Source organism: Drosophila virilis, chromosome 2 (assembly GCF_030788295.1).
Source record: "Drosophila virilis strain 15010-1051.87 chromosome 2, Dvir_AGI_RSII-ME, whole genome shotgun sequence".
NCBI classification, from domain to species: Eukaryota; Metazoa; Arthropoda; class Insecta; order Diptera; family Drosophilidae; genus Drosophila; species Drosophila virilis.
In genome coordinates, this window is record NC_091544.1 from 8,520,476 (window position 1) to 8,545,775 (window position 25,300).

Consider the following 25,300-nt stretch of genomic DNA (forward strand, 5'->3'; position numbering starts at 1 on the left):
AAAATACATTGAAATAATTTAAATATATTCTTTAAAATGCATTTAGTTCCTTTCCTAAGCCAAGCATAGTAATATAAATGTATTGAACTGGTCACAGCAAATGTTAAATCTCCATACAACCGCACTCAATCAAAATTGTTTGAAACGTGAAAGCTGCTATTATAACTGTTATTTCAAAAACAAACCTAACTGTGAATCAAATGTTTTCAAATACATAAATTTGTGCACATTGTATTCAAATTAATGTAAAATACATTGTCCAAATAGAGCAAACTGTATTTTACAACACTGGGACTTTCGATATTTAGTATATCGATTGCGTTCTTGTCAGTCTGACAGCTGCTTTAAGGTTATACTACTATTGTAGTGGACTTGAATTCGTAAAATTTATTGGTAAATATGCGATATAAAACAATATATTGGTTTATTTATTTCGCACAAACGAAATGAGTTGCCAGTTCGCATTTGTATTTAACTCAGACAACTGACGCATTCCTTTTCCTTGCAGATATTAGTCTGCTCATTACATAACTAACCAGCTATGTCTCAGGCTCCAGTTCGTGTCTCGCCGCTCATCAAGCTCGGAAGATGGTCCTTATTGATTGTAGGCATTGCCTATGGTGCTGCCCATCAAAGCCGGCTGTCAAAGAAGGAGGAGAAGGTGCGCGAAATTGAAGCCCAACAGAAGGCCGTTCGCGATGCCAAACTGGCCGAGGAGAAGAAGCGCAGCGCTGAGGCCGAGGCTAGGGCTCTGGCTGAGCTGTCGAAGCCCAGCTCCCATTAGAACGCAACTTTCGTTTCTTTAAGTTTATTGCTACCACAACTGTTCGCAACATAATCAGAAAACCAGGCAATAACAACAACAGCAAAAACAACAACCAAATTCCATGGGGCGCAAGCGATCGGACAGTGTTGCTCTTAGACTATCGAATTATCGATCGTGTTTGTGTGTTTATCTGAAGTTTGTCTAAAATTGAGCAAATTAAAAAAAAGTAATTATGTAAAACATATAATAGTGAGCTGTTTATTATGTATTTCAGCTGGCCTTTTTTCAATGAAAACCTCTCGTGAAAGACATCGCATCGTCTTTATTTAGCTATCTCCTCTTATGGCTCCATTTGCTATTATCCGTTTCTCTTTCGCACTGCACTGCTGCACTTTGTGAAATTTGTTCTGATAAGTTTTGTTGAATCAATAATTATTCGCTGCCAAGGCGATAATTTATAGGTGTTGAGACATCTTACGTGTTGGGGTCACACGCAAGTCATATAATTCAAATGCCAACACTCGGTTTGAAGCGCCTACAACGATGTCGAACTTTTTGGAGCAGTTGCCCAAGCATCTGCAGGAGATTGCCGAGCGGGGTAAGAACTCGTATTGCTAGGTTTTTAATTGATCGAACCTAATGATCTCACTCAGTCAATGTGCTCACACCCGAGGCAATATTAACCACGCCTAGGATTAAGTTCATGGACACTCGTTCCTGTGACCTGGATACTTGTGTTCATAGCTGCAGTCCGGAGGATGTGCGCATTTTGAAGGATGCAGCTGCCAAGTGGCTAGCAGAAACGCCTGTATCAGGTAATGCACGGACACTGGCTTGACTGTTTATACATGGATCAACTACTTAAATTATTCGCATTATCACGCAGCGGATTCTTTATTTAAAATACCCGCTCGCTTGAAGTGGTCGCGTGTGACCTTTGGCTGTGCCGCGCTAGATCAGTGCACTGGCGGCGGTGTTTCGATACGTGGCATAACTGAAATCTGTGGAGCATCAGGCGTGGGCAAATCACAGGTGCTCCTGCAGTTGTCGCTCAGTGTGCAGCTGCCACCGAGACTAGGCGGCTTGGGCAAAGGCGTGGCCTTCATCTGCACTGAAGATGCTTTTCCATCCCGGCGTTTGCTGCAGATAAGCAAAGCATTTGAGGCACGCTATCCGGAGGAGCAGCTCAACTTTTTGGGTAACATCTTTATTGAGCATCAATACGAAAGCGTGAGTTATGCAGTGTATATCGAAGTGATCCTCACATAGCTCATCCTGTGCATTGCAGCAACCACTGCTTGAGTGCATCAGTAATCGCTTGCCGCAACTGCTGCAGGCGCATAGCATTGGCTTGATCATCATTGACTCGGTGGCAGCCATCTTTCGCCTGTACACCGACTTCGAGGAGCGTGCGCGTGATATGCGTCGCATGGTGCATGCGCTGCTCAGCTATGCGGATAAGTACGACTGTGCAGTGGTGTGTTCCAATCAAATGACTGCTACTGAAAAGGCGGATCAGAAGACTTTGGAGGATGTACCGTGCTTGGGCTTGCAGTGGGCAAATCTAGGTCGAACACGCATGCGCATATCCAAGGTGCCCAAACAGTTCAAGCAGGGAGATCAGCTGCTTACAGTGCGCAAGCTAGAAGTCATTTACTCTCCCGAGACTCCAAATGCATTTACCGAGTTTTTGATTACCGCGGACGGCGTGGTAAATGTGCCAAAGCCACGCCGACCAGACGGCAATATTAAAAGAAAACATGATTTAATTTGTTGAATTGTTTATTTTAATTTTTGAATTGAAAATATTTAACGGCTACTGATCCGCGCGTTATAGTTTTCATTGTTTTTTTTTGTACACTCACATTAAATATTTATTTGTTTTTTTTTTTTTTTAATTTTCATATATATATTAGCAATTTACACTTAGGACTGTTTCTGCTTAAACACTTGTAGTTAATAGTTAGTGTAGTTAAATTAAATTTGTAATTAACATGAATTCACCAATTGTTGTTGTTGTCGTTTTTGCTGTTATTGACGCGCTTTCTTTCACTCTACCCTTTCGTATACTTTATCACATGAAATTTTCGAAAGTTAAAATTACAATTACAATATTGTTTTTTGTTTTTTTTTTTTTTTGGATTTATTTTTAAAACAGCACATTAAACATTTAAATGCGTTTCTAATGGCAACATTTACAAAGCCTATACTTAAGATTAGTGCTTAAGCATACAAGTACATACATACATTCAATAAATTACATAAATATGCGTAAATGCCTTAAACTAACAAGCACACACATCATGTATCATTGCAAAATATAAACAAATCTTGAATGAAAGCTGGCCGTGTGCTTGAGCAATATTCGACTTTTTTGGCACAAGTTAATTTGACTGGCTAGGTGTAGGTTGTTGTGGGTTTAGGGCCTGGCTGTGTGCATTGAAGTCTAACCCATTTGCATATCGTTATCCTGCGAATCTTGTGCCTCTGTGGAGGTGCCCGGTTCGCTGGCTGTCTCCTCATCCTCCGATTCACTTTCGATTTTGGCCGATTCACTTGGCTGCTGCTTTGTGTTGGCCATGGCCACTGCAATGGATATCTTTGAGGCAGATAGCTTGCTCTCAAAGTCCATTTCAGCCAGTAACGTTTTTGACGGTGAACTGCGTCCGTTTTCCTGCGCAACTGCAGCTGCAACAGCTGCACGTTGCAGACTCAGCGCTGGCGACTCCTCCAGTTTTATGTCCAGCTTTTCAGTCTGCTCTAAAGGTGCCGCAGGCTCCACCGTTAGCGGTATGGCGTGCTGGTGCAGCCGATGGTGATGAAATGTCTCACCAATGTTGTTATTGTTGTTGTTGGCATGGCGCTTTTCAGCTGTTTTGTTGTTGTTGTTGCTATTGTTGTTATTGTTGTTGCCAGCAATCGCAGCCGAATCGCTGGCGTTAGCGCTAGCTCCATTTGCTGCTGGGCTGCTTGCGGGTTTCGCGGTCTTCTCCAGCAACGCATTCAATTGTTTTTTTATTTTGGCGTTCGTGCTCTTTGACTGCAATTTGCTGTCACCATTATTACCGTTGCCGCCTTTGGCCGGTGTTGATGCGTTGTTGTTGTTGCTGCTGCTGTTGTTGTTGTTGTTGTTGCCGCGTGACTTGTCCCCTTGGCCGTTGGACGTCTTTTTCGGTGTAGCATCCACATTGCTGGCCGTAATGGACGTTGGCTGGACGCCATCCTCAGCAGAGCCATTGTTATTGTTGTTGCTGCTGCTATTGTTTTTGGATTGTTGCTCCGCGGCTGCGGGCTTGGACGATTTGTGCTCGGCAGCTTCGTTATTTGTGACATTATCCTGCTTCTTCCACTTTGTGCGTCGATTTTGAAACCATATTTTTACCTGCAAAAAAAAATTAAAATATTAAATTACAAATACAGTGGCAAAAATTTAAGAAAAAGTCACATTGATTTGTTCATTTTAATTCTAATCAAAAGCTGCGGGCTTTTATATCAACAAGATATATCTGAAAGGGTTTGATAGGACGTAAGCTAAACGAACTTGGACCGTTTTGATTTTACGGCCAACGCTTTTTTTAGTACATGGCTCTAGAAAAGGCTCTACATAGGGTATAAAGGATATATAGGGGACATTGCAAAGATCGATGTATTTGAAGAGAAACTGTTGGCAATTTGTGACGAAAATCAAGACTCATTAATTGAGAAAATAGTCAGGAATGAAATGAAGATTGAAGAAGACTTCAGTGTTGAAGTGAAATCTTCTTGCTGTTCAAATATTTATATGTTCTATTATGCGGTTCGCCCCCAAGAACTTATGTACTACATATGAGCCAGTTGTTGTACGAGTCAGTTCGCTATAATTAGGCAATGTTTATGCCTCATTTGCCCTTATTAGTGTGCGTAAAACAAATAATTAAAAATTATGTATCGCATATTCCACTCGCTGTACGCAAACACTTCCGCTACGTCAGCTACAGTTCAAAACAAGCTAAGTTGAAATGATGTGGGCCTGTCAAAATGCAGAAACCGCCTATCATCCACTTCCATTCGTATGCCCATTCAGTGCTCACCCACCCAACATTCAATGTGCCTGTATGTGTCTGTATGTGTGTGTGTGTGTGTGTGTGTGTGTACTGTGGTGCTTTATGTTGCACAGGGCAACGGGGACGCTTCGGCAGGCAGCGTCAATGGCGCAACATAAAACATTTGCCTCTTATTTCCATTTCATCCAAAGTGATGGCCTAGCTAAATAAATGAAAAATCTATTTAAATCGCGCACATAATTAGTATTTCAGCGGCATGTCTGCAAGCGCACACACACACACACACACACACGCATACACTTTCACGATCGGAATATGAAGCAAAAATAAGCGCCAAAGATAGATGCCGTCATATGACATGCTCATTTTGCCGGCGTACCGTAAAAATGATGAAATTAACATGAATAGCAAAATAACAAAACAAAAAAAAAAAAAAGAAAATCAACAGAATTTTCCTCTACTTAGCCTCCTTCACGAGAAGAGGATAAACGCTCAAGTATACAAATAAAAAATTCGTTAATTTTCATATTGAAAATCAATTAATTGATTGCCAAATATTTCGAATTTCGAATACAGTATGCACTGAAAATAGACGCACATCATTGAAATGTACTTGTCGATGGATTGATGTGTGCGCAAATTGTTTGTTTTATCGATGAAGATGGATTATGAGGGGCTGCCAGTGTATCTACATATATGGCTGGCAGTACGTATTCCCCGTTTCGCTCGTTTTTGGCCGTAATTACACTCGGCTATATACAATTGACCAATTACTCATCCGATTGCCCGCGCCTGTACACTAATTCCTTAATAAACAATAAAATCGGCGGCGTGTTTACCTTATGAGCAATTTTAATGGCTATTCAAAGCAGCATTTTTTTTTTTTTTTTAGTTAAAATGGACTATTTTAATGGGGCTTACGCGTACTTATATGCGGGCATCTCGGCCATATTTTTCTTCCATTATTTTGGGCACATGCCGCGCACAGCTTACATTTAATTATTTGATTATTTTTAAATGTGTGTCTGGCCTAATTTAACCACTGCGTTTCTTTTAATTGCGTGTGGCATTTTTTATTGCATACATTTTGCTGATTAATTTCTTTGGCATACAAATTTTTCTAAAAGAAATTCTCAAGATACTGGTATAGACGTTTTCACTCATATTTTACTTGTACCTATCTCATAAATAAACATTTTGTTTTTCTGTTGTGATCCACTTTAAGACCTCTTTGAGCTTACCAATAACAGCCACACATATACAACATTCATACAGAAATTTCTAAAAATACAAACGAAAACTTTGTCGTCTAAAGTGAAAAGTTGTGGCTCAACCTGTGGCAAGACAAGGCTGGGGGCCGCTTCCATGCTTGTCGTTTATGATTTATTGACATTTAAATGTGTGCGGTGATTCCCTTTTCAAATGTTCGAGCAAGCGACACCGGGGGAGGGTATGGCTTAATAAATGCCAGTCAGCCAGAGCTGCCTCATTTATTTTCTTCTTCTTATATACATTTGTGTACTAAGCATTTATACTAAATATTCTTATATATATGTAAATATTAATGTGCACTAACAATTAACACAAATTCCAAAAACTTCATGTACGCTCGCTGATACTTAAATAGTCTCAAAATGGCTGCTGAACTGCGTTTTTATTGGCACGCAATGCTGTCAAGCTAAGTATGTCTGTGTGCGAGTGTGTGTTAGGTTATTTAGTATAATTAATTTTCATTTCGCATTTTCTGCACACTTTTCAAAAATAAAAACGCAAAGCAGTTTGCTGAGTTCTAGACAGTCAACGACTAAATAATACCCTTTCCTTGCTGCCGCAAGTGAGCATAACAGTACCTTTAAGACAGGGTTCAAGAAAGGATATGAGGTATGACATACGCTCTAGGGAAATACTTTCTCAATTTATGTTAATTATTGTGGCTTAATATACCCGCTGTGCCCCTTTTGGTAACGGTATAATTATGATCCAACAATGAGAAGCTAAATTGCACAGGGGCAGAATTTGGCGCTCTCGTCCCTCACGTAAATGGTAACGACTTCTTTCCACCACATTTTTGTTTTGCTTTTGCGTGCCAAGAAATATTCATCGTTTTCTTTTGCTACTCTGAACAAATTATGTTTTAATGTGTAATTTAGCATATCTCGTTAGTTAGTTTCATTCGATGATAAAAAGTTAAGATAATTTCTTGGCTTTTTTGCCTGAAAGGCTCATTTTGCTTGGTGAGAAAGATAGTTAAGAGTTAAGAATAAATCCATGAGGCAATATTATAGAATACCTAGCTATTAGCTGACCGGTTCCATAATATCTTGAGTGGAGTTCAAGTTCCTATGATATATTTTACATAATTGAAAATGGATTTGAAGTTCATAGAATTAAGAAACAAAAGTTTTAATTAACGTTCAAGCACTAGAGAATATTTTGTCTTCGACTTGTCTGCCAATCTTAGCTTAATCGTGTCAATCTTAACCCAAGAGCAAGTTTGTGCCCAATGGCAATTATGCAACTGGAAACCAAATCAAATATGTAGCTGGAGCAAACAGACAAATGAAGCCAAACAGCCTTAATGCAGCCCTCACCTCGCCTGCCATAACCCCATCTGTGCACTCGGATATTGCTGTGCAGTAAATCACTTTGTTCCATGCAAATATGCGCACTGCAATGACATTATTAATTAATAACATAATCACTGGGTTGGTTGTCAGTATACCCTGGATACGAGGTAAAGCGGGTATGCGAATTAAAAGGATATAACTTTTATTTCATTTTCATAGCTTAGTTAGTATTTATCATTAGAGCATATTTTAATCAACTGAATACGATTTGTACGATATTTTCCAAGTCAATAAAATATTTATATATTCAATATCATTGCATACTTTGCTTTACTGAGTATCAGGCTATTAAAAGCATTTTGTGTAATGCTATAGAATCATATATCATTTCAGTTTGCATCCCCTTAATAGAAGTGGAAATCAATACGGGTATCTATTGACATATTTGTACAGAACATCTGTGAGTCGGTTATCCAAGCGATACCTCTTAGCTATTTAGGATTATGCTCACCGTATATGCACACATAAGCAAAGTGATGTGTGCGTGTGCGTGTGTGTGTGTGTGTACGTGAATGAGAATATTTGGTTCAATTTGTTTTGCGATTATTAATTAAATAGACTTAAATGCAACTGCTGCCAAAATGCGTAGTGGCAACAACAATCGAATGACCAGCAGGCAGGGCCGGATGCCCAAGCATCACTCCCCTCTCACACTCCCCCAGCGGCCAGCTAAATTATCGCTCTGTGTATTTTGGGCGGCGGCTGTTGCTAATGAACGAAAATGCTGACCAAATTGCAGTTAATACCATTTTATGCAACATATTTTATGTGTAATGTGAAATAATTATGCATAGCTCCGTTGTTGTTGCTGCCGCTGCTGCTTCTGTTTTAGTTGTTTGTTTTGGCATTATTATCTATAGTACTCGTACCATAAATTTGGCTGCGTGAACAATTTCAAAGCCACACTGCAGCAGTCAAAAGCAAAGCAATTGAATAAATATTTACTTTAGCAACAACAAACATTTTTTATTGCCATTAGTTTGCATTAGTGTGCGTATTGCGGACTGCAGCTAAATGAATTCCAATTGCAGCCAGTCGCTAAAAGCGGAAACTGTTTCAGATTTGAAGTCATGTGTGAAATTAAAAAGCAAGCGCAATGCAAATTAGAAAGAATTCTTCAGGCTGGCAATAATCGGCGCTAAGATATCCATTAAAAGGGGTAACAAATCAATGTATCTACGTAACTATAAGAACATTTCGTTGCTCCAAACTTTTTATTTAGTTGCATATATAGCTTTATATACACTGCTGACTCCAAATGTATCTTAATTTTTATGGAATTAGGAAAAACATGCTGTAGAAGGTGTACATATATACACAGATATTTGATCAGTAGAGAATTGTTGAAGTCATTTTCCATCATGATCATAAATGAATATTTAATATATCAGAGACGTATTCCTTTTATAGGTCCCCACTTTTTTCCCCAGAGAATCACCTGATTCGAATGATCCTGCAATTAAGATCTTTCTCGCACGCATCTTAAAAACAATACAATTATTTTATAATTTATATTTATAATTTAATTTATAATTATAATAATATGAGAGCCCGGATACACCGTGTTCTGTTTTGAGGACATTTCACAATTAACTAATACCCTTTTCAGCCGTTAGCTTGGGCATAGATTATAGAATATATGTTAGTCCGAAAGTAAAAGCCTGGCATAAATGAAATTAATTAGTAATAGCGAGTTGGCTAACACTTCTGGGAAAAGAGAGCGGCAGTGAGCAAGCCCTGGCACTTTTCTGGCCTTTCATTTCGTACGCCCTTTTGGCCAGAACTTTGTGATGTTATGCGCTCTTGACTTTTAATTGGCTTTTTGTGTTGTTTGTCAGAGCACATTTGCTTAGTTCTGTATGCCCGACATCCACTTGGCTTTCAAATGATGTGGTTTGGCCACTTTTCATACAGCTATCGGCCACTGTTAATTTGTTTTGCCAGCGCAGAGACTCGTCTAAGATCTAAAGATTTGCGGCCTACTACTTAAATATATACATATTTATATATGCATATGCCAAAAATCGTTTTGAGCGAAATAACTCAAAAAAGATGCCCGTCTGTCAACTGTTGTTGATTTGCTAATTGCCCGGTGTTTAGCAGCTCAAATGCTGCTCAAGCACGCCCACCCAAAAGCAATAGAAAGAGAAGGAAAACAAAAATAGAAAAAATAAAATAGAAAAAAATTGAGAAAGAGAGGATGAACAATTCTGCTTGGCAGAGTCTCGACGTTTTTAGTGGCTCCGCCTTCATTTAAAACAATTTTGCTTGACGCTCGCCAATCGACGCGGCTGCTGATGTTGTTGTTGGTTTTCTAGATGTTGTTGTTGCTGCTGCCACACTCAGGCAGTCAAAATGTGATTTATAAATAATTAAACTGGGCCTCATATAGAACGACAGCTGGTCGTCAGCTAAACTAATTTATGCAAATTTTCAACCAGTCAAAATTAATAATCAAAATTGGTTTCATGTGTTGTCAACTTGCAATTGTTGCTGCTGTTGCTGTTTTTGTTGTTGTTGTTGTGAAGCTGTTGCTGTTAGGCCCCACAGCGACAATTAATCGATGACGCTTGTTGTTTGTTTTGTTGTAATCAAATTATTGCGTGCATAGTTCAAATAGTTTTGGTGTTATATAAATTAATTGTATTGGCTCAGACCACTCGAAAAGGCTTTGACTACGTGACGTTTATGCAACATTTTAATTAAGTTGCGGTCTATAACAATAATTCAAAATTGTATTTAATATTTTCAAATATGCAAACGCGTTGTTCATTTTATTTTGGCCTTTTGGCCCACAATTATAAGCATGCAAATTATTTATTTTGTTTCAATTTGTGTGGATTCAATGATTATTATCATAAAGAGAATTTCAAATGTATAAAAGGTTTTATGCTTCTGTTTTTTTTTTTGTTGTGGCTAAAATTGTATATTCATTATGTTTGTATTATTATTAGCAATATTATTTGCTTAGCAATTTGTGTCCAGTTTTATTATAAAATGCATAACATATTCAATAATTGGCATGCAATTAAATGTTTATTAACATAAATGCTTTTCCAATTAGCCGAAGGAATTTGATGCAATTGTAATAAATCAAAAAAAAAAAACGTTAAGTGAAATATCAGTGCATTAAGCTTCAAATTCCAGTTAATAGACTGTTTGAGTAAATTGTGTTTAAGAGATTTACAATTGCCCGAAAAACAAGAATTATTATTATGTATTATAAACGACAATAATAATATATGCAAATTGTAAGTGTTGTTGTTTGATTACAATTTCTGCCGTATCGGTATTTAATAAATTGATCAAATTATCTCTGCTCTTTTACCAAGCATTCAAAAACAATATATTATATTTCACTTACGTGTATGCATGGGGCAGTTGAATTTATTAAATAGCAGACCGACATCATGTTGAATGCATTTCACAATGTATGTGTATGATTGATAAATGCACATATAAATGGCATAAATATTGCACATACGCAGCGTTGCCTCAATCTATATTTAATCATGGACACGCATACTTTATCGTGTATCTCTTTTATTGGCATATTTAAAATAAATTGAGGCCATAAGAGCTGTTCAGTTTTATGACATAAACAAGTAGTGTTTGGTATTAATTTAAATACAGTTTATAACAATGATAACAACAAGCAACAAACGGACAATCTGCTGTTCGGGTCATCAAATGATGAATTGCCATTTGATTTGTTTGTGCTGCTTGTGGCAGCAATTTAATTTAATTATCGTATTTGCCACTTGGCCAAATGCCAGCTACTAGCCGAGTCAGTCTTTCCATTGGTTAAATATACACTCAGCCTCAGTGTGTGTGTGCGTGTGTGCGTGTGTGTGTGTGTGTGTGTGTGTGTGTGTGTGCGAGGTCAAAATGCAGCTGCATTAGCAACGTTGAAACAGTCCTGCCCACCTGGCTAGCAATTACGCCGGATTATGAGCGGCGGCAAACATTTAAAATGAAATGTCCAATGCAAATTGTCAGGAGAGCACAGTTTGGCCGTAAACCGCTTAAATAGGCGCACGCATAGAACTCGCCTCTGCCCCCTTCCCACGGGCAGTCCGCCCCATGTTTGACCCCCCGCTCACACTTGCCCATGGCTGGCGGTAGCCACTGGCACTAATATGCAAATGCAATTTGCTGCGTTTGGCGCGTGACGTTCGTTGGGTAATCGTAACACAATTACAATGTTGTCAGTGTGTGTATTTGCTTGTGAGTGTATGTGTTAGACTATGTGTGCGTGTGTGTGTGTGTGTGTGCAACTATGCCATGATGCGTCGCTTCATTGCAGCGCTAAAGGGCGAGGCTGAGGATTGTCGGGGCAGTCACATGCACGCGTAATTAATTGATTTTTATCTGGCTTAAGGCTATTTTACAGTTTGTTGATGACAGACGATGCAGACACGTGGGCGCAGCCCTGGACCCTGGGCGCTGCAACCATGCGTGCGTTACGGCCACCGTAGAACATAGTCATGGCTTGTGGCTTTTACAGTCTATGTGTGTCGGTGTCTGTGTCGTGTCTATTTAAAGAGATTTTTATGATAGCCGCCACTTTGTTTTGGACGCTTTTAGTTGTTGGCCTTTTTATAGCCCTGTAGAGGGTACTATAACTTTGTCCCGAAATGTGTAACACATAGGCGACGTCTTCGAGCCCATAAAACATATATATTCTTGTTCAAGTCAATTATGTTCGTCGGTTTTTTTCTATGCCAACAAGTCTCTCCGCTATTATATCAGAACAAAGCAAAGCTCTTTCTGATGCAGGCAAAACATATGTCGCGGATAATCATATCATATAGCTGCCATGGGAATAATTAGATTGAATTTGAATGTACTTAGTTTTGTAGATATACTCTCTCTTACAAAGATATTTGACAATGAACAGCGAAGTAAATGGCGAAGGCACAAAAGTGTTGGGAAGGGAAGGGAGGAAGCAGCTCAAGTCTCAAGCATCTCCCAGTCGGGCAACCCCGACTTATTTAATTTTGATTTTCTAGTTTACTGCTTGGCAGTTTCTTCTTTTTTGCAGCTCTTTGTCAGCGCCTGTTGTTTATTTTCGGTCAGTTCGTTGGTTTAATGAGGCGTATGCGTAACGTAACATTGTTGCGAATACACTTTGCGTTATTTGTAGCAAGAATTAAATTGCTTGCGCCCCGTACTACATGTAAGAATATGTGTGCTACAAGCTAGTGGCACGTCTAGACTTTGCGAACGATTTGTGAGTGCAATTAACAGAAGTTTTGGCAGTGCAAATGAAATGAAAACAATATGAAGTTTCTTATATGCCGCATTATAAACCAACATAGTGGCGCTCGCATAAGACAGTAATTAATGAGTTATTTTGCGCATGCCGCGATTCGCGTGAGGAATGAGGATTGGGCATACCAGATTTTACCTAATGGTAGGTGTGCAATTGCATTGATTTATCAATTTTATAAATTGGTAAAATAGTGTTTCGTGTGAACAAATAGCAAAAGGGACCAATAGGTATTAGGATCACTTTGTGTTTTGTCCATTCTAAACTCTTTTATATTTGCTTAACCAAATTCATGTGCTCTATTTTTGCGATTTCTTTAATCCGTTTTAACTCATTTTGATAAGAAATATGTTAACATTATTGTTGGTGTTGCTACTAAAATTGATTAGATGTGCAAGTTAATTTTTTCTGATAAAATGTTTGCAAAATAAGTATCGAATTGCAATTTTGCCCCTACGGGTGCTTATCTAATATAAAGAAGCACAATAAAATAACAATTGAAATTAATATTTTAGTCAACTTATATAAGACATGTTATTAAAATGATTTTTGTTACTATTAAAAATTTATTAGAAGTATCGGATTCCAATTTTTCCCTTACAGTTTCTTATCTAATCTCATGAAGTAAAATAAACTAACAATTGAAATTAATATTTTAATCAACTTATATAAGACAAGAGCTTATGCCTTATGCGTTGATATCACCTATCATCTTCGTTTGTGACAAAAGCATTTAATTAGATTTGTGCATTAACGAGTTATTTTTCAATTTGATAGATGTAACATGTCATAAACTTTATATGCGTTTGTATACATTTTCCATTACCCAAGCACCACGTTATGAAATCGTTGACGTGACTATGCACACAATATTGTACATCTCAAATGTCAATTGTGCAACCCAAAGTTGCCAGGTAAATTGAAATGAAATACTTATGCACTAAAAGCATTATTTCGAATTGTATATCCTTGGCTCTTTCTTGAACGTCTCGTACACTACAGAGTGTCGCCCGTATACCCCAGACGCTCATGTGGATACAGACCGACGCTGGCTGGCACAACAGCAGTTGATGCAGTTAATTTGCAGATATTATTGCTGTGATTAACACATAGATGTTTATGTGGATAGTAATGTTTTATATACAAACACACACAGACGTGTGCAGGAAGGCGTAGCAGCCGTAACAGTGCTATGAAATCAGTGCGGGGCACTTGAACATTGGCTGCCTGTTGGCAGGATATACACGCAACACAAGCACGCATGCACACACACGCACACATGCATATGCGCACATACACACCTCTAAAGCTGTGTTTTGCTCTGTGGTCAGGATGATAAATGGCTGCCGAGCTTATAATATTAATAATACATATAAGGCACTTGAACATGTCGACATGCATAACATGTTGGCTCACACAGATAAACAGTGAAAACACACACAGACAATGAACATAGGTCTTTGGCAGATACACACACCTAGAGAGAAACACATCACATGGCTTGCCGTTCGCTTAGTGTTTGTATATAAACTTGTAATTAATTGACTTGATGGAAAATGTAATTTAATTAAGCAGACATTTCAATGCGGTTGCCGTTGACTACGATGGCGACGACGAAGACGACGACGAGGATATGGCCAGGCTCATATCCTTGATGTGCTACCATCAGCATGTTGTTGCCATAGCTATTGTTTTTGCTTCGCTTGTTAAGTATTTTGCATACTGGCACTCTTTAAGCGCCAATTAGTCCAATGGCATTTGAGTGCACCCGGCGTATGCGTAATCTATCCAATTAATGCAATTTTCAGTTGACTTTAAGCCGCATACATTGCGCATATATGTACATACATAATTCTTAGTAAATGGCCGTAGAACCTCTCAAAAATACATTTGCTTGCATCTGCCTTGTGGCAAAGAATATATTGCTATAACTTTGAATTTCAGTAAAGGAGATGTATGTACTTTAACTGCAACTGTTCTAATAGCAGTGTCTGCCACATTCATGTTGTACCAGTTAATTTATTCTAATTAGTCAGTAAATCTCTATTTACTTTACAAAGCTGCATGTATGTGTGTGCATGTGTGTGTGCTATTGTCTTCACTATACAAAACGAATATGTTGACTTCCATATCCGCTCAGCCTTGTCGCATGTGGCAGCTGCCAGGCGATGCTGCAGTTGCAGCAACAACAACTACAGCTGTAATTTGGCAATATAATTCCACTTATATTTACTTAGGCATTAAACAAAATCACACCTTAGCTGCTTTATTGTTAGACTTAATTAAATTTTAATAAGCTCAAGAGCGGAATTTGCTCAAGCAGCCGCAAGGAATTGTAGTTAAATACATTTGGTTGCGGCTCAGCTAATAATTTCGTGCATTCAGATGTTATTTATGCATCTGATATGCATAACAATATATCTTAATAATGTTTATAATTGACAAGGAATTATGATTCAGCAGACCCTAACAGGGGTTGCATACAAATCTACAAACCTACACTATATGCTTTTAATTTATTAATGAACGTTTAAAAATGTTCCTAATCAATTATAATACGTGTTACAGCTTTTATAAATTTGTTTTAACGTTCATTAATTTTATATTTAGTTTTTCTTTGTTGAAAAGTAAATAACACTTATTTGCTGTCATAACTTAATTATAATTAAAATGTTTGGTTTAGATGGGATTATTGAATTTCATGAAGCTTGATTCAATTAAACGTGCGCAATTGCGCTAAATATGTCGGTAATTAAATGTTCAACTTAATGCATTTCATTCCTTTTGTTGCCCTTTTTAAATATTGATTAAATATATATAGTATTTACCTGCGTTTCGGTCACCATCAGTAGCTTGGCCATTTCGGTGCGTTCGCTGGAGCTGAGATACTTTTTAACCTCGAACTGCTTTTCCAGTTCAAAAATTTGGCGGCCCGTAAAGGTAGTTCGTGCCTTCTTCTTGCGACGCGCGTCGGTCGAACCTGAGTCAGAGTCATCCTCGGTAGTCTCCAGGTTGCTATTGTTGCTCTGCGGCTGGGCGGCATGGGCTGTGCTGTTCGGCGAACTGTTATTAGCCAGCAGCTTATCCCGCATTAAACTGTCGCTGCTGCCCGTGGGACTAATGGCTGGCGGCAGATCGACCGACAGTTTCTTCTTTTTTGATGCCGGCTTGCCCGAGTGCTCTGTGAAAGAGGTGCGGTATACAAAAACCATTAGCCATTGTTGTTACTTGTGTTTGTATCTTTATTTGCTAAGCTTTTATTGCGAGACACAGCTGTTTAACCTCAATTCAGCTTTGGTACTCTGTTATTTTTTATAACATTTTTTTACATTTGCAATTAGCCCGTCAAATGCAGACTGGCCAATCGGTCAGGTTAACTGACTGCATTGTTAGCTCCGAGCTGCAGTTGAGTTCAGTTTTTCTCTATTTTATTCATATGCAAAAACCAGGCGTTACATGCCTAACTTGTTTCTATTTATATCCTATAAATTGAGTGCTAAGGGTGTATTTGTCATATCTAGGTTATTTTTTGTATTTGAAGTTTCTTAATTGATAAAAATTATATTTGACTAAATGCAATTTAAAAAGTTTAAGATAATAATTCATTATCTTAATCGAAACATTTTATTTATTCATTTTTTTTTGCATTTAGTTTTTGCAGTAGATACAAATGGGACCGTGAGCGTTCTTATAAATCTAGACCTGTTGACAGGTCGATCTATAGGGGATTTCGCCATCGTGAAGAATTTGTGAGCTGTTGTTGTTGCTTGCGGTTGTCAGTCGTGTCGAGTAAGCAAAAAAAAAAAAAAAAACAAACAAACAAACAAGTGTTAACAACGCCATGTATTTCTGCTACACCTATTGGTTGGCTGGGGCCAAAACGTGTCTGGCATGAGTCTGGTTGTGGCTGCCGCCAATTGCCAATGCATAATTGAAATCTAATTGACAGTTAAATGCGAACGTTCGTCGTAGAAGTCGTTGTTGTCGCTATTGCTAATACGCCGCGTGGGCCGCACGGCCTCATATGGCTGGGCGCATATGCATGACACTGTGATTAATTAGGCGGCCGACTGACAGCCGCCGCTGTTGTCGCCTCCAGCATTGGCAGCAGTCCGTGCCACTTAAAGCCACCCCTAGATAACGAGACACAACAGTGTGGCACTTAGAGCGAGTCTAGTGGAGCGCAAAGGGCGCCCCAGTGGCACGAAATCAATAAAACTAAATGGCAAAGCGAAAACAAGAGAAAAAACCTTAAAGCAAAAGAAGCATAACACAAATGTTTGATTAGATGTGCCATTTTTGTTGCTGTTTTTTGTTGATGTTTTGTTTTGCTATTTTTCTTTGTTGTTGTGTTGGTTCTTTTTGTTGTTCGCCAATTGGCAATTGCCATGTCGTTTCATTAGGCCCGTTTGGCGACAACATTTTAATAGCACCCCGCCACAGCTCTTCGGCTGGCTACCCCGCTTCCATTTATGGTGCCTGCTAACAAGTAATTAAGCGAAAATTAACAGACGACAGTTGCAAATCACAAAACGAGACTTGAACGACGTCGGCTGGCATTCATTCATTTTAAATGCGAATATGAGCGCTAAATACTATAGGTTTTGTTGTTGCACTTGCTGTTTATTTTTGCCAAGTCGAGTACGTGATTTTAATAACAATAAAAGTTGAACGCAGCATTGAGCAATTAATGGCAACAATACAATAACACAACAGCCAACAATTTTGTGCTCAAGTTTGCTCATTTCGAGCTGATTGTTATTGCTTATTATTGCCGTATGCCAATTGCTAATTGAATTTGCTGTTTTCATGCCGCCCTCGGCACCCTCCGCCCCCCCCCCCCCCCCACTCAGTCCACAACTGAATTAAACAATTTTAATGCAGCGTAAATTCAGATTGGCAACAATATTACATTCGAAAAAAACAATGTCTAGTTAATTAATGTTCGGAGAATTCATATTTATAGTTTGTTATTTCAGACAGAATCCCATTGACGTCATATTTAAAACATATTTTGCAAAGAATGTAAATCAGATAATTGTGAAATATTCAATCAATCTGAATCTAAAATTCTATAATTATATTTTGTGCTTAACTATTCACCTGTATTAAAATTAAGAAAACCATTTTTAAAATTTGAAAGTTGTATAAGACAATAACATTTAACAGATCTAATGTCTAGAAACCAATTTGCGAGAATCTTGAACCCAATGTTTATTTCTATTGGTATAGTTTTGAACAAATGATTGTTAATCTGAAGATTCACGTAGATAAATTAAAATGATAGAATTACGCATTTCAAATTTCAAACAATTTCAACAACAGATATATGTAAAGTTCCCAAGTGGAGTTTTCTAAGGAAATTGACAACAGATATGGAATAGCCTTAATTAGGCATTTAAATAGGTAAAAATATGCATTGAAATTTATTTGATAAATTCGGCTCGAACGTTGATGACCCGCAATCATCCGTTGCCAAAATATAGGACCTTTATTCGAGTGCTGGCAATTTGAGCCGCGGTCGGGCGTCATTTAATTTGGCATAACACGCATACGCAGCGTTACCCGCCGCACGCTTCGCTGAAGCGTGTTGAGAGCTTCGCGCTGCGCTCAATTGGCAGGCTCGTCAAGCGTTGCTGCATAAATTTGCTCGGCGCCAATATGAAAATTTAAAAATAAAAAACTGAAATACACCGAATACTAAATACACTAGCACGTACATTGTAACTGTCACTATATAATCAGAAATGTGTTGGAATCGCACTCCGACTATGCTTGATAATTAATTTCTTATTTTGATTATAATTATATTATATTTTTAAGAGTTGTATTGATTTTAATATATGTTAATGGTCTCACTTACCCTTCTTGGCGCTTGTCTTTCCCAAGAGTTGGTTTTGCCTGGCCGCCGGCATGGGTGGCGAGGTGTTGCTGTCGCGCGATTTTTTGGCCACACACAGATTCAATGGCTGATCGAGCGGGGCTGTCTCTGTGACAGTTGCTGTTGCTGCCGCCGCTGCTGCTGCTGTGGAGTTGACGTTGACTGCGCTTTCCTCCTCGCTGACATCGCTCATTGAAGCGCTGCGATGTGTGCGCTGTTCCTGCTCCTGGGGCTGCTGCGCGTACTGCTGCTCAATGTTGCGCAGAATGCTCTTTGGTGAAGTGGCCGAACTGTTGGCGGTGACTGTAGATGCGGCTGCAGCCGCAGCGGCTGCTGCAGCGCCCTCGTACACAATTTTATCGGCCATGGCCATGCCCAGTATGTCTGCAATATAGTGGGGTGTGGGTCGATTGGGCGGACGCGCATATACATGAGCATGCCAGCTAGCTGTATGGTTGGATGTCGAAGTGGCCAAGTTGGTGGGAAAGGGTGTTATGGAGCGTCGCTGCTGCTGATGCTGTTGTTGTTGCTGTTCTCGGGGAGCCGTTTGACGACTGGGTGGTGCCTCCAGCTGCTTCTGTAGAAACGTTGTGGGTGAACTGGCAGCGGAGATGGGACTGACACTATTGCTGCCATTGCTGTTGTTGTTATCGCGCACGCGCAGCATATTAACCAGCTTCTCCTTGCTGCTGGGACTGACCATTGATGCCGCCGAGGGCGGTATAGTCAATGAGCTGCTGTAGACATACGAATTGATGGCCATATTGTAAGCTGTGGCTGATGCGCCGCCGCCGGTGTGAATTGAATCTGAATGCAGCTGCTTTTGTTGTAATTGCAGTTGCTGTTGCTGCTGCTGCTGCAGTTGCTGATGTTGTTGCTGTTTGTCGACGACTATGCCATAACCATGCGCCAAGGCGCCGCTGATCATTTCTGCTGCTACCAACGAATCGCGTTCAGTTTCGGGCATCATTTAGGGCGCAGCTAATTGGCTCTTAAGTGGGCGTGATGGCTGCAATAAAGAGAAGAAAAATGTGCGTGTTAAATGGGCAAACGATATTAGCCAAACAGCTGCGCATTTGTCGTCAACTTGTTAATGGTTTTTGCCACTGGAACTAACCTTCAACTTATTTGCCCCACAACGCATAAATGCAATAAAATACAGAACGGAATCGTCCACCACTTACTGCCGCCTGTGCGGAATGTTGTTCAACTTATTTAGCTCACAACACGCCCGTCTCCCCTCCCCAACCGTCTGTGCTTGTGTGTCTGTCCGCCTGGCCACCCATTTGCCATTTCCTGGCGCACTGCGTCCTGATTTGCATAGCAAAATCCCCAACAACAAGCGTAACCTCGTAAAGGATTCAACCAGGCAAGCGGGCAGGAGTGTAGGCAGGCAGGCAGGCACATAAGTTCGGCAAGGCCAGGGGTTCCGCTTTGCGTAGCCTTGTGTACACTTGTGTGTGACTGCTGCGAGTGTTGGCATGAATTTATGGCACAACATTTGAGTGTGACACAATTTAACTTAATTTAACGAAGGGCAAAAGCCACGCACTGAAACGATTGTAAAACATACAAACCCAATTTCAAGTACGGGAAAAAGTCTTAAATTTGGATTTAGTGTGCGGTGTACATAAACTTCCAGTATTTATTTACACAATAATAATCATATCAATTCACACACAACTTAGGGTAAGCCTTACGCAAAATCTGTAGTTTTGTTGCCAAGAACTTTGCATGCCATTTAAATGCCATCGTTATGTGTCATATTTCACAGTTGACAATCCCAAAAGCAATTTAAATTAATACAAAGTGCAAAGTCATGCCCACACAACCGCTTACGCGCACACACACACACACAGTGGCTGTCCAAATGTCAGCTTCAAGCAGCGCGAGCTCAATAACGTATAACGTAATGCGTGCTTAAATGTAATTTTATGGCAACAACAACAACCAACAACTATAACAATGGGGATGACACATAAAAGGGACTAACCTTTGCCTACCCCCATTCTTACACACACACAAAACAATCGTAAAGACAAACACACACGCAGACAACAAGCAGAGAGTGCAAATTGAGCACCAGCTGCTCTCAACATTTCGTTTGACGCAACATGTTGCTCTGCAGCATGTTGCTAAGCTCTTATAAAATCACTTACAGCCAAACAAAATAAATGACAAAAAAAAAGCAACGGCAATTCAAGTCTGTTGAGCTTCTCAAAAGGTTATGTGGGCGGGCAGAGGGTTGTACGACAGGGTATGATTTTAGGGTGGACATATTCAAGCAGCGGAAGCGAGGCAGGCAAGCGGAAGAAGTTATTTCAATTGCCTGCCCCCACGACGACAACGACAACGACGCCGACGGCGTCGTCGACTGCGAGAGAGCGAGCAATCGGAGCAGCCAGAGCGAGTGAGCGAGAGATACTTCTTTGGCGCACGACTAAGTCACGTATAGTGGCTTAGTGTGTGAGCCACTCCGTGTGTGGGCTTGCGTGTGTGTGTGTGTGTGTGTGTGTGTGTGCTTGTGTGTATGAGTGTGTGTGCCAGTTACCTGGCACGCTTTTGCCTTACCCCCCGCATGTGGCGGGGCGTGAGGACGTGCCAGAGCACGAGGACGCTGACGAGGACGTAGACGAGCTCCAAAGCGGCAGCTACTAATGGCATTTAAGTTTTGCTGGCCTGTCACAGGCGCACGCACACACAAACACACAAACGTGTAAACAAAGTTGCATATGTGAGCGTTATGTTTGTGAACGAAACTCTTTTCGCCTCCATTATTATCCTTGAGGCCTTGGCTCTTGCTTGTGTCCTGGCCAGGTCAGCTATGCTACTAGCCCAACATTTTTACTTCATTTTATTTCATTTCGTTTCGCTTCGTTTTATTGCATTGACATCAACTCACATTCCGCCGTGTGCGTTTCTGTGTGTATGTGTGTGTGTGTGTGCTTGTGCTTGTGGTGCTGGGAGTAGGTGGCCACTGGCAGCTGCCTGCTGGTATTTTAACAAGCTACTGTCGAATCTTCATCATGACTCCAGCTACTGCTACAGCTCCTGCCACTGCTTCAGCTACTGCTTCTGCCTGTGCATAATTTGCCTTGCGGCTCTGCACCCAGCTCGTCATCATCAACGTTGTCTCCTGTATGTTCCCTTACTCGACTCCGCTTTGCTCTTCAGCTTTTGCTGCGTTCTGTCGTTTTATCCGTGCGTGTGTGTGTGTGTGTCTGTGGTGGTTTGTGTATGTGTGTGTAAGCTCGGTATTAAACGTGGCTGACTAGCTGCTGCTTTGCCTTACGCCTTACCGCGCCCTTCCTTTAGCCATTTTGACTTGTCAGCATAATTGAATGTGCCCTATGCTACGCTTCTCTTTTGTAGCATACTGGCGTTTATGTTTTGTTTGTGTGTGTGCGTGTGTATATTGTTGTCAATCTGGCTTTTAAATCTGTGCAATTTGTCATTCATATTTACGTTACTTTTGCGCCTCACAGTTTCCCCACACTGAATGATCGAGCAAAGAAGCTGCTGAAATTTGTAGAACTGGTTTGGAGCTTGAGCTGATTGTGATAAGGTGTTAATAAAGACAGCGATAAAGCAGCGCTGCAATTTAAAAGGCAGCAGTAGCAGCAGTTACCACAGCAGTAACCCCCTTTGTGCTGCTGCTGCGGGTGCTGCCGCTGCTGCTGCTGCTGCTGCTGCTGCTGCTGGGCTGTCTCTGGGGAAAATTGGCTGTCCAGTTCAGCTGCTGTGCGCATATTTCGTTGGAAATTGCTTGAATATTTTATAGAGTTATGCGCTTGCTAATTAAATTGATGTGCCACACACAGAATCTGCCGCAGCCGCAGCTAAAGGATATTCATGCCACAGTGTTCGACAGTGTTGCCAACTATGTATGTGTGCATGCGTGTGTATGTGGATGGGTGTGTGTATGTGTGTGTGTGTGTGTGTGTGTGTGTGTGAACGTATGTGTGCGCTCGTATGTTTGGCTGGCAACTTTAATGAATTTACCTGTGTCATGCGCAGAGTTTTGTGACTTGCGTCTCCGCATGCCTTGCTGCATTGTTGCCTGCTTGTTTTAATTGTTTTCATTTTCTAGACAAAATGACTTGTTTAATACTTACATGCAACAAACTGAGTAACTTTTCGGTTGTAAAATTATATTGAAACGAAACTGTTGCTTTGGCTTAATTTTTGATTTTTGTTTGCCTGCTCTCGCTTGCAAATTGGTTTAGCTTCGTGACCGACACAAGTGAAAATTGAATTAGTTTAAAGTAAAAGCTGAAAGCCAAGCACTGACAACTCGATCAAAATCAATGGCACACTGAGCACAAACTGGAAATAAACAAGTCCCTTGCATTGGTATAATTTATTTTCATTTTTTACTTCATTTCTGTTCATTTTTTTTTTTATTTATTTGAATTTTACTTTTGACTTTAACGCACTGAGTGCGTTGTTGTTTGTCGAGTAGTTTGTGCAAAGCCAATTTTCCAATGCCCCAGCAAATCAACAAGAGTTGAACACTAGAAAATTGCATTGCCCCAGCCATAGTATCCGCACTTGGATGCATTAATAAATCATAAGCGCTCAAAATAAGTGCAGTTTCTATGTGCGCGTGTGTGCTTGGGAAAGGGAACAACTGTGCACTGGAAATGGATACTGTACAGTGGTCGGCATATTGATTTTGCCAAACACTTCTGTTGACTGGTTTTTTTTTCGATTGGTTCATCTGTGTAGGATCACAGTCCATTAGTTATGCTCGAAACAGCATGAATATCAACATTATTTGACAACAAATATATATATGCATACATATTCTCATCGTCAAATAATTATTTATACCACTGTAGAGTACAGTCGAGGTTGAAAAAATAGCTTTAAATTGTACTCCAGTTGTGAGTATATAACCTCTTCAATGGATAGTAGCCATTATCTGAACATTATTCGCAGGAAAATACTCAATTTGAGCAACTCACCAGGCGTATAATCCTTATACGCCAAGTCGAAGTCAAAGTGGGGTATCGTATATGCTCCAATTGACAGACAGATAATTTTACAAGTCAGACTACCTTTCCGAGTGATTTTCAAATTCCTTAAGACCGGCACATTACAAACAAGGATAACAGACGCTCGCATCTGAGGCAACTTCCACGCGGCTGCACTCGCTCCTGAACGCAATACTTGTTTGTTTGGAGCTGTTGTTGATGACAGTGTGCGGGACACGCTTTCTGCTGGCAGATTCTTAAATATACTCAAAAGCAGACAACTCACAGGTCCTGTCTGGCATGACCAATTCTGAATGACACACAAACATTATGAAGCTATTTTGAGTGATGTATTTAAGCTTTTCGCTAGAAATACCCCCAACCGATAAGCATTCACGTTTTATGCTATTGCTGTTGCAAATGTTACAGGGGTTGTTTACAAAGTACAGCACATTTTGAGTATTAAATGGTTGCAACTACAGATAGGCGAAATATGGGCCGCATATTGCAAACACAGCAATTAATCAATCAACAATTATCGTATATGTGGACTTAAAATGCTAGATAATTAAATTGAAAATTATTTAAATTTGCTTACAATAATTAAATTTATAAAAAATACATAGACATAAATAGAAACCCAAACTATTGTAACTTTTATGAGATTTTAATTTTAATTTAAGAAAGGATTGGAATAATAATTTGTATGACAGTGTAATACATATTAGAAATGTGACCTATAAAACCATAAAAACAATAATTCCCAACTTTTTGAATAGGTCTTTCAAAATAGTTTGAACGACCCACGTTGACATTCGTAAGTATTTACTTATTTTTATTGACAGCGTTATATTTTATTTATTATATTGAATTCATGTCATTGTGCTGCCACGAACAGGCAGCCAAACTCAGCAAGGAGCAAGTGCTAGCGGCACGTCCTTCCAGTCTTTCACTCTTTGCATCTGTGTGGGTGTGTGTGTGTGGGTGTGTGGGTGTGCTGTTTTTGTCAAGTCAGCACATAAAGCTGTCTGCCGTTAGAGGGTGTGTCCGGGATAAACGTCAGCCACGTAAGCAGCTACATTTTCGTAGCTGGCAAATCTTTAAACGGAAATCGTTATATAAATCAAAGACAGATTATAAATGCTGCGCAATTTTCGAGTTATATTCGGTTCGCAATTCACTCGGCAACGTAGTTTGTCGTCGTTCAGTGCGATGTGGCCAACTGTTGAGCTAACCAGCCAGTCGAAAACTGTGGCTCATTAGCACAAATATGCGAAAATGTTAGCTAATTAAGTAAGCCTTGTTGCAAAGGCGAGGCGGAAGTACCGTTCGGCTCATTTCCGCTGGAAATGCTTCCTGTAATAATTTTGCATAGATTCCCAAGAACATTATGATTTTTCTTGCGCGCACTAAAGTGCTTTGAAAACAAGTCCAAACTTTGCGGCAACTTTTTAAGCTTAAAGCCCTCGAAATTGCTTTGGCCCTGTGACGCTTGTCGGGGATTTTATATAATTTTTTTTTTTCTTTTTTATTTCGGGGAGGTGCGCCGCCTTGTCATGGCTTATTTCACTTGAACTTTGCAGGCGGCCACTTTGGGTCAGTTGGCCTGGCCAAAGTTGGCGTGCTTAAGCTTTATTTTTAATTTGCCTGCGATGGCAATTTTTAAACGTTTTCGTTTTTCTTTTACTTCTCGTTGCCCGACCATTAGTTTGGCTCGCCTTTATGGGCACACACA

At 39.9% G+C, this 25,300-nt stretch overlaps 3 protein-coding genes across 4 annotated transcripts in view; 2 read left to right on the forward strand and 1 right to left on the reverse strand.

Annotated features, from left to right (window-relative positions):
* Positions 1-235: 235 nt before the first annotated feature.
* ATPsynE (ATP synthase, subunit E) lies at positions 236-1,013 on the forward strand. Its single transcript, XM_002054402.4, has 2 exons — positions 236-393; positions 509-1,013. The coding sequence occupies exon 2, from the start codon at positions 542-544 to the stop codon at positions 782-784; it is 243 nt and encodes an 80-aa protein (XP_002054438.1). The 5' UTR covers positions 236-393; positions 509-541; the 3' UTR covers positions 785-1,013.
* A 147-nt stretch (positions 1,014-1,160) lies between these two features.
* On the forward strand, positions 1,161-2,970 carry spn-B (spindle B). Its single transcript, XM_002054401.4, has 4 exons — positions 1,161-1,364; positions 1,420-1,581; positions 1,653-1,996; positions 2,055-2,970. Exons 1-4 carry the CDS (start codon positions 1,310-1,312, stop codon positions 2,541-2,543), a joined length of 1,050 nt encoding a protein of 349 aa, XP_002054437.1. The 5' UTR covers positions 1,161-1,309; the 3' UTR covers positions 2,544-2,970.
* Positions 2,884-25,300, reverse strand: part of NK7.1 — a 38,747-nt gene continuing 16,330 nt past the window's right edge. The window contains exons 1-4 of one of the 2 annotated variants that reach the window (XM_015172208.3): positions 22,705-22,850; positions 18,572-19,598; positions 15,537-15,889; positions 2,884-4,148 (exon numbers count right to left, since the gene is read on the reverse strand). In XM_015172208.3, the coding sequence (XP_015027694.1) occupies positions 3,213-4,148; positions 15,537-15,889; positions 18,572-19,559 (2,277 nt within the window). In that variant the 5' untranslated portion in view covers positions 19,560-19,598; positions 22,705-22,850 and the 3' untranslated portion in view covers positions 2,884-3,212. Of the gene's footprint in view, positions 4,149-15,536; positions 15,890-18,571; positions 19,599-22,704; positions 22,851-25,300 lie in introns of those variants that run through there. The other variant, XM_015172206.3, reaches the window with a different exon arrangement.

Coding starts and splice junctions, on each gene's coding strand:
- spn-B (XM_002054401.4), top strand. CDS start 1,310: ATGTCGAACTTTTTGGAGCAGTTGCCCAAGCATCTGCAGGAGATTGCC. Junction 1,365..1,419: donor GCAGGAGATTGCCGAGCGGG/GTAAGAACTCGT, acceptor GATCTCACTCAG/TCAATGTGCTCACACCCGAG. Junction 1,997..2,054: donor TTGAGCATCAATACGAAAGC/GTGAGTTATGCA, acceptor TGTGCATTGCAG/CAACCACTGCTTGAGTGCAT.
- ATPsynE (XM_002054402.4), top strand. CDS start 542: ATGTCTCAGGCTCCAGTTCGTGTCTCGCCGCTCATCAAGCTCGGAAGA.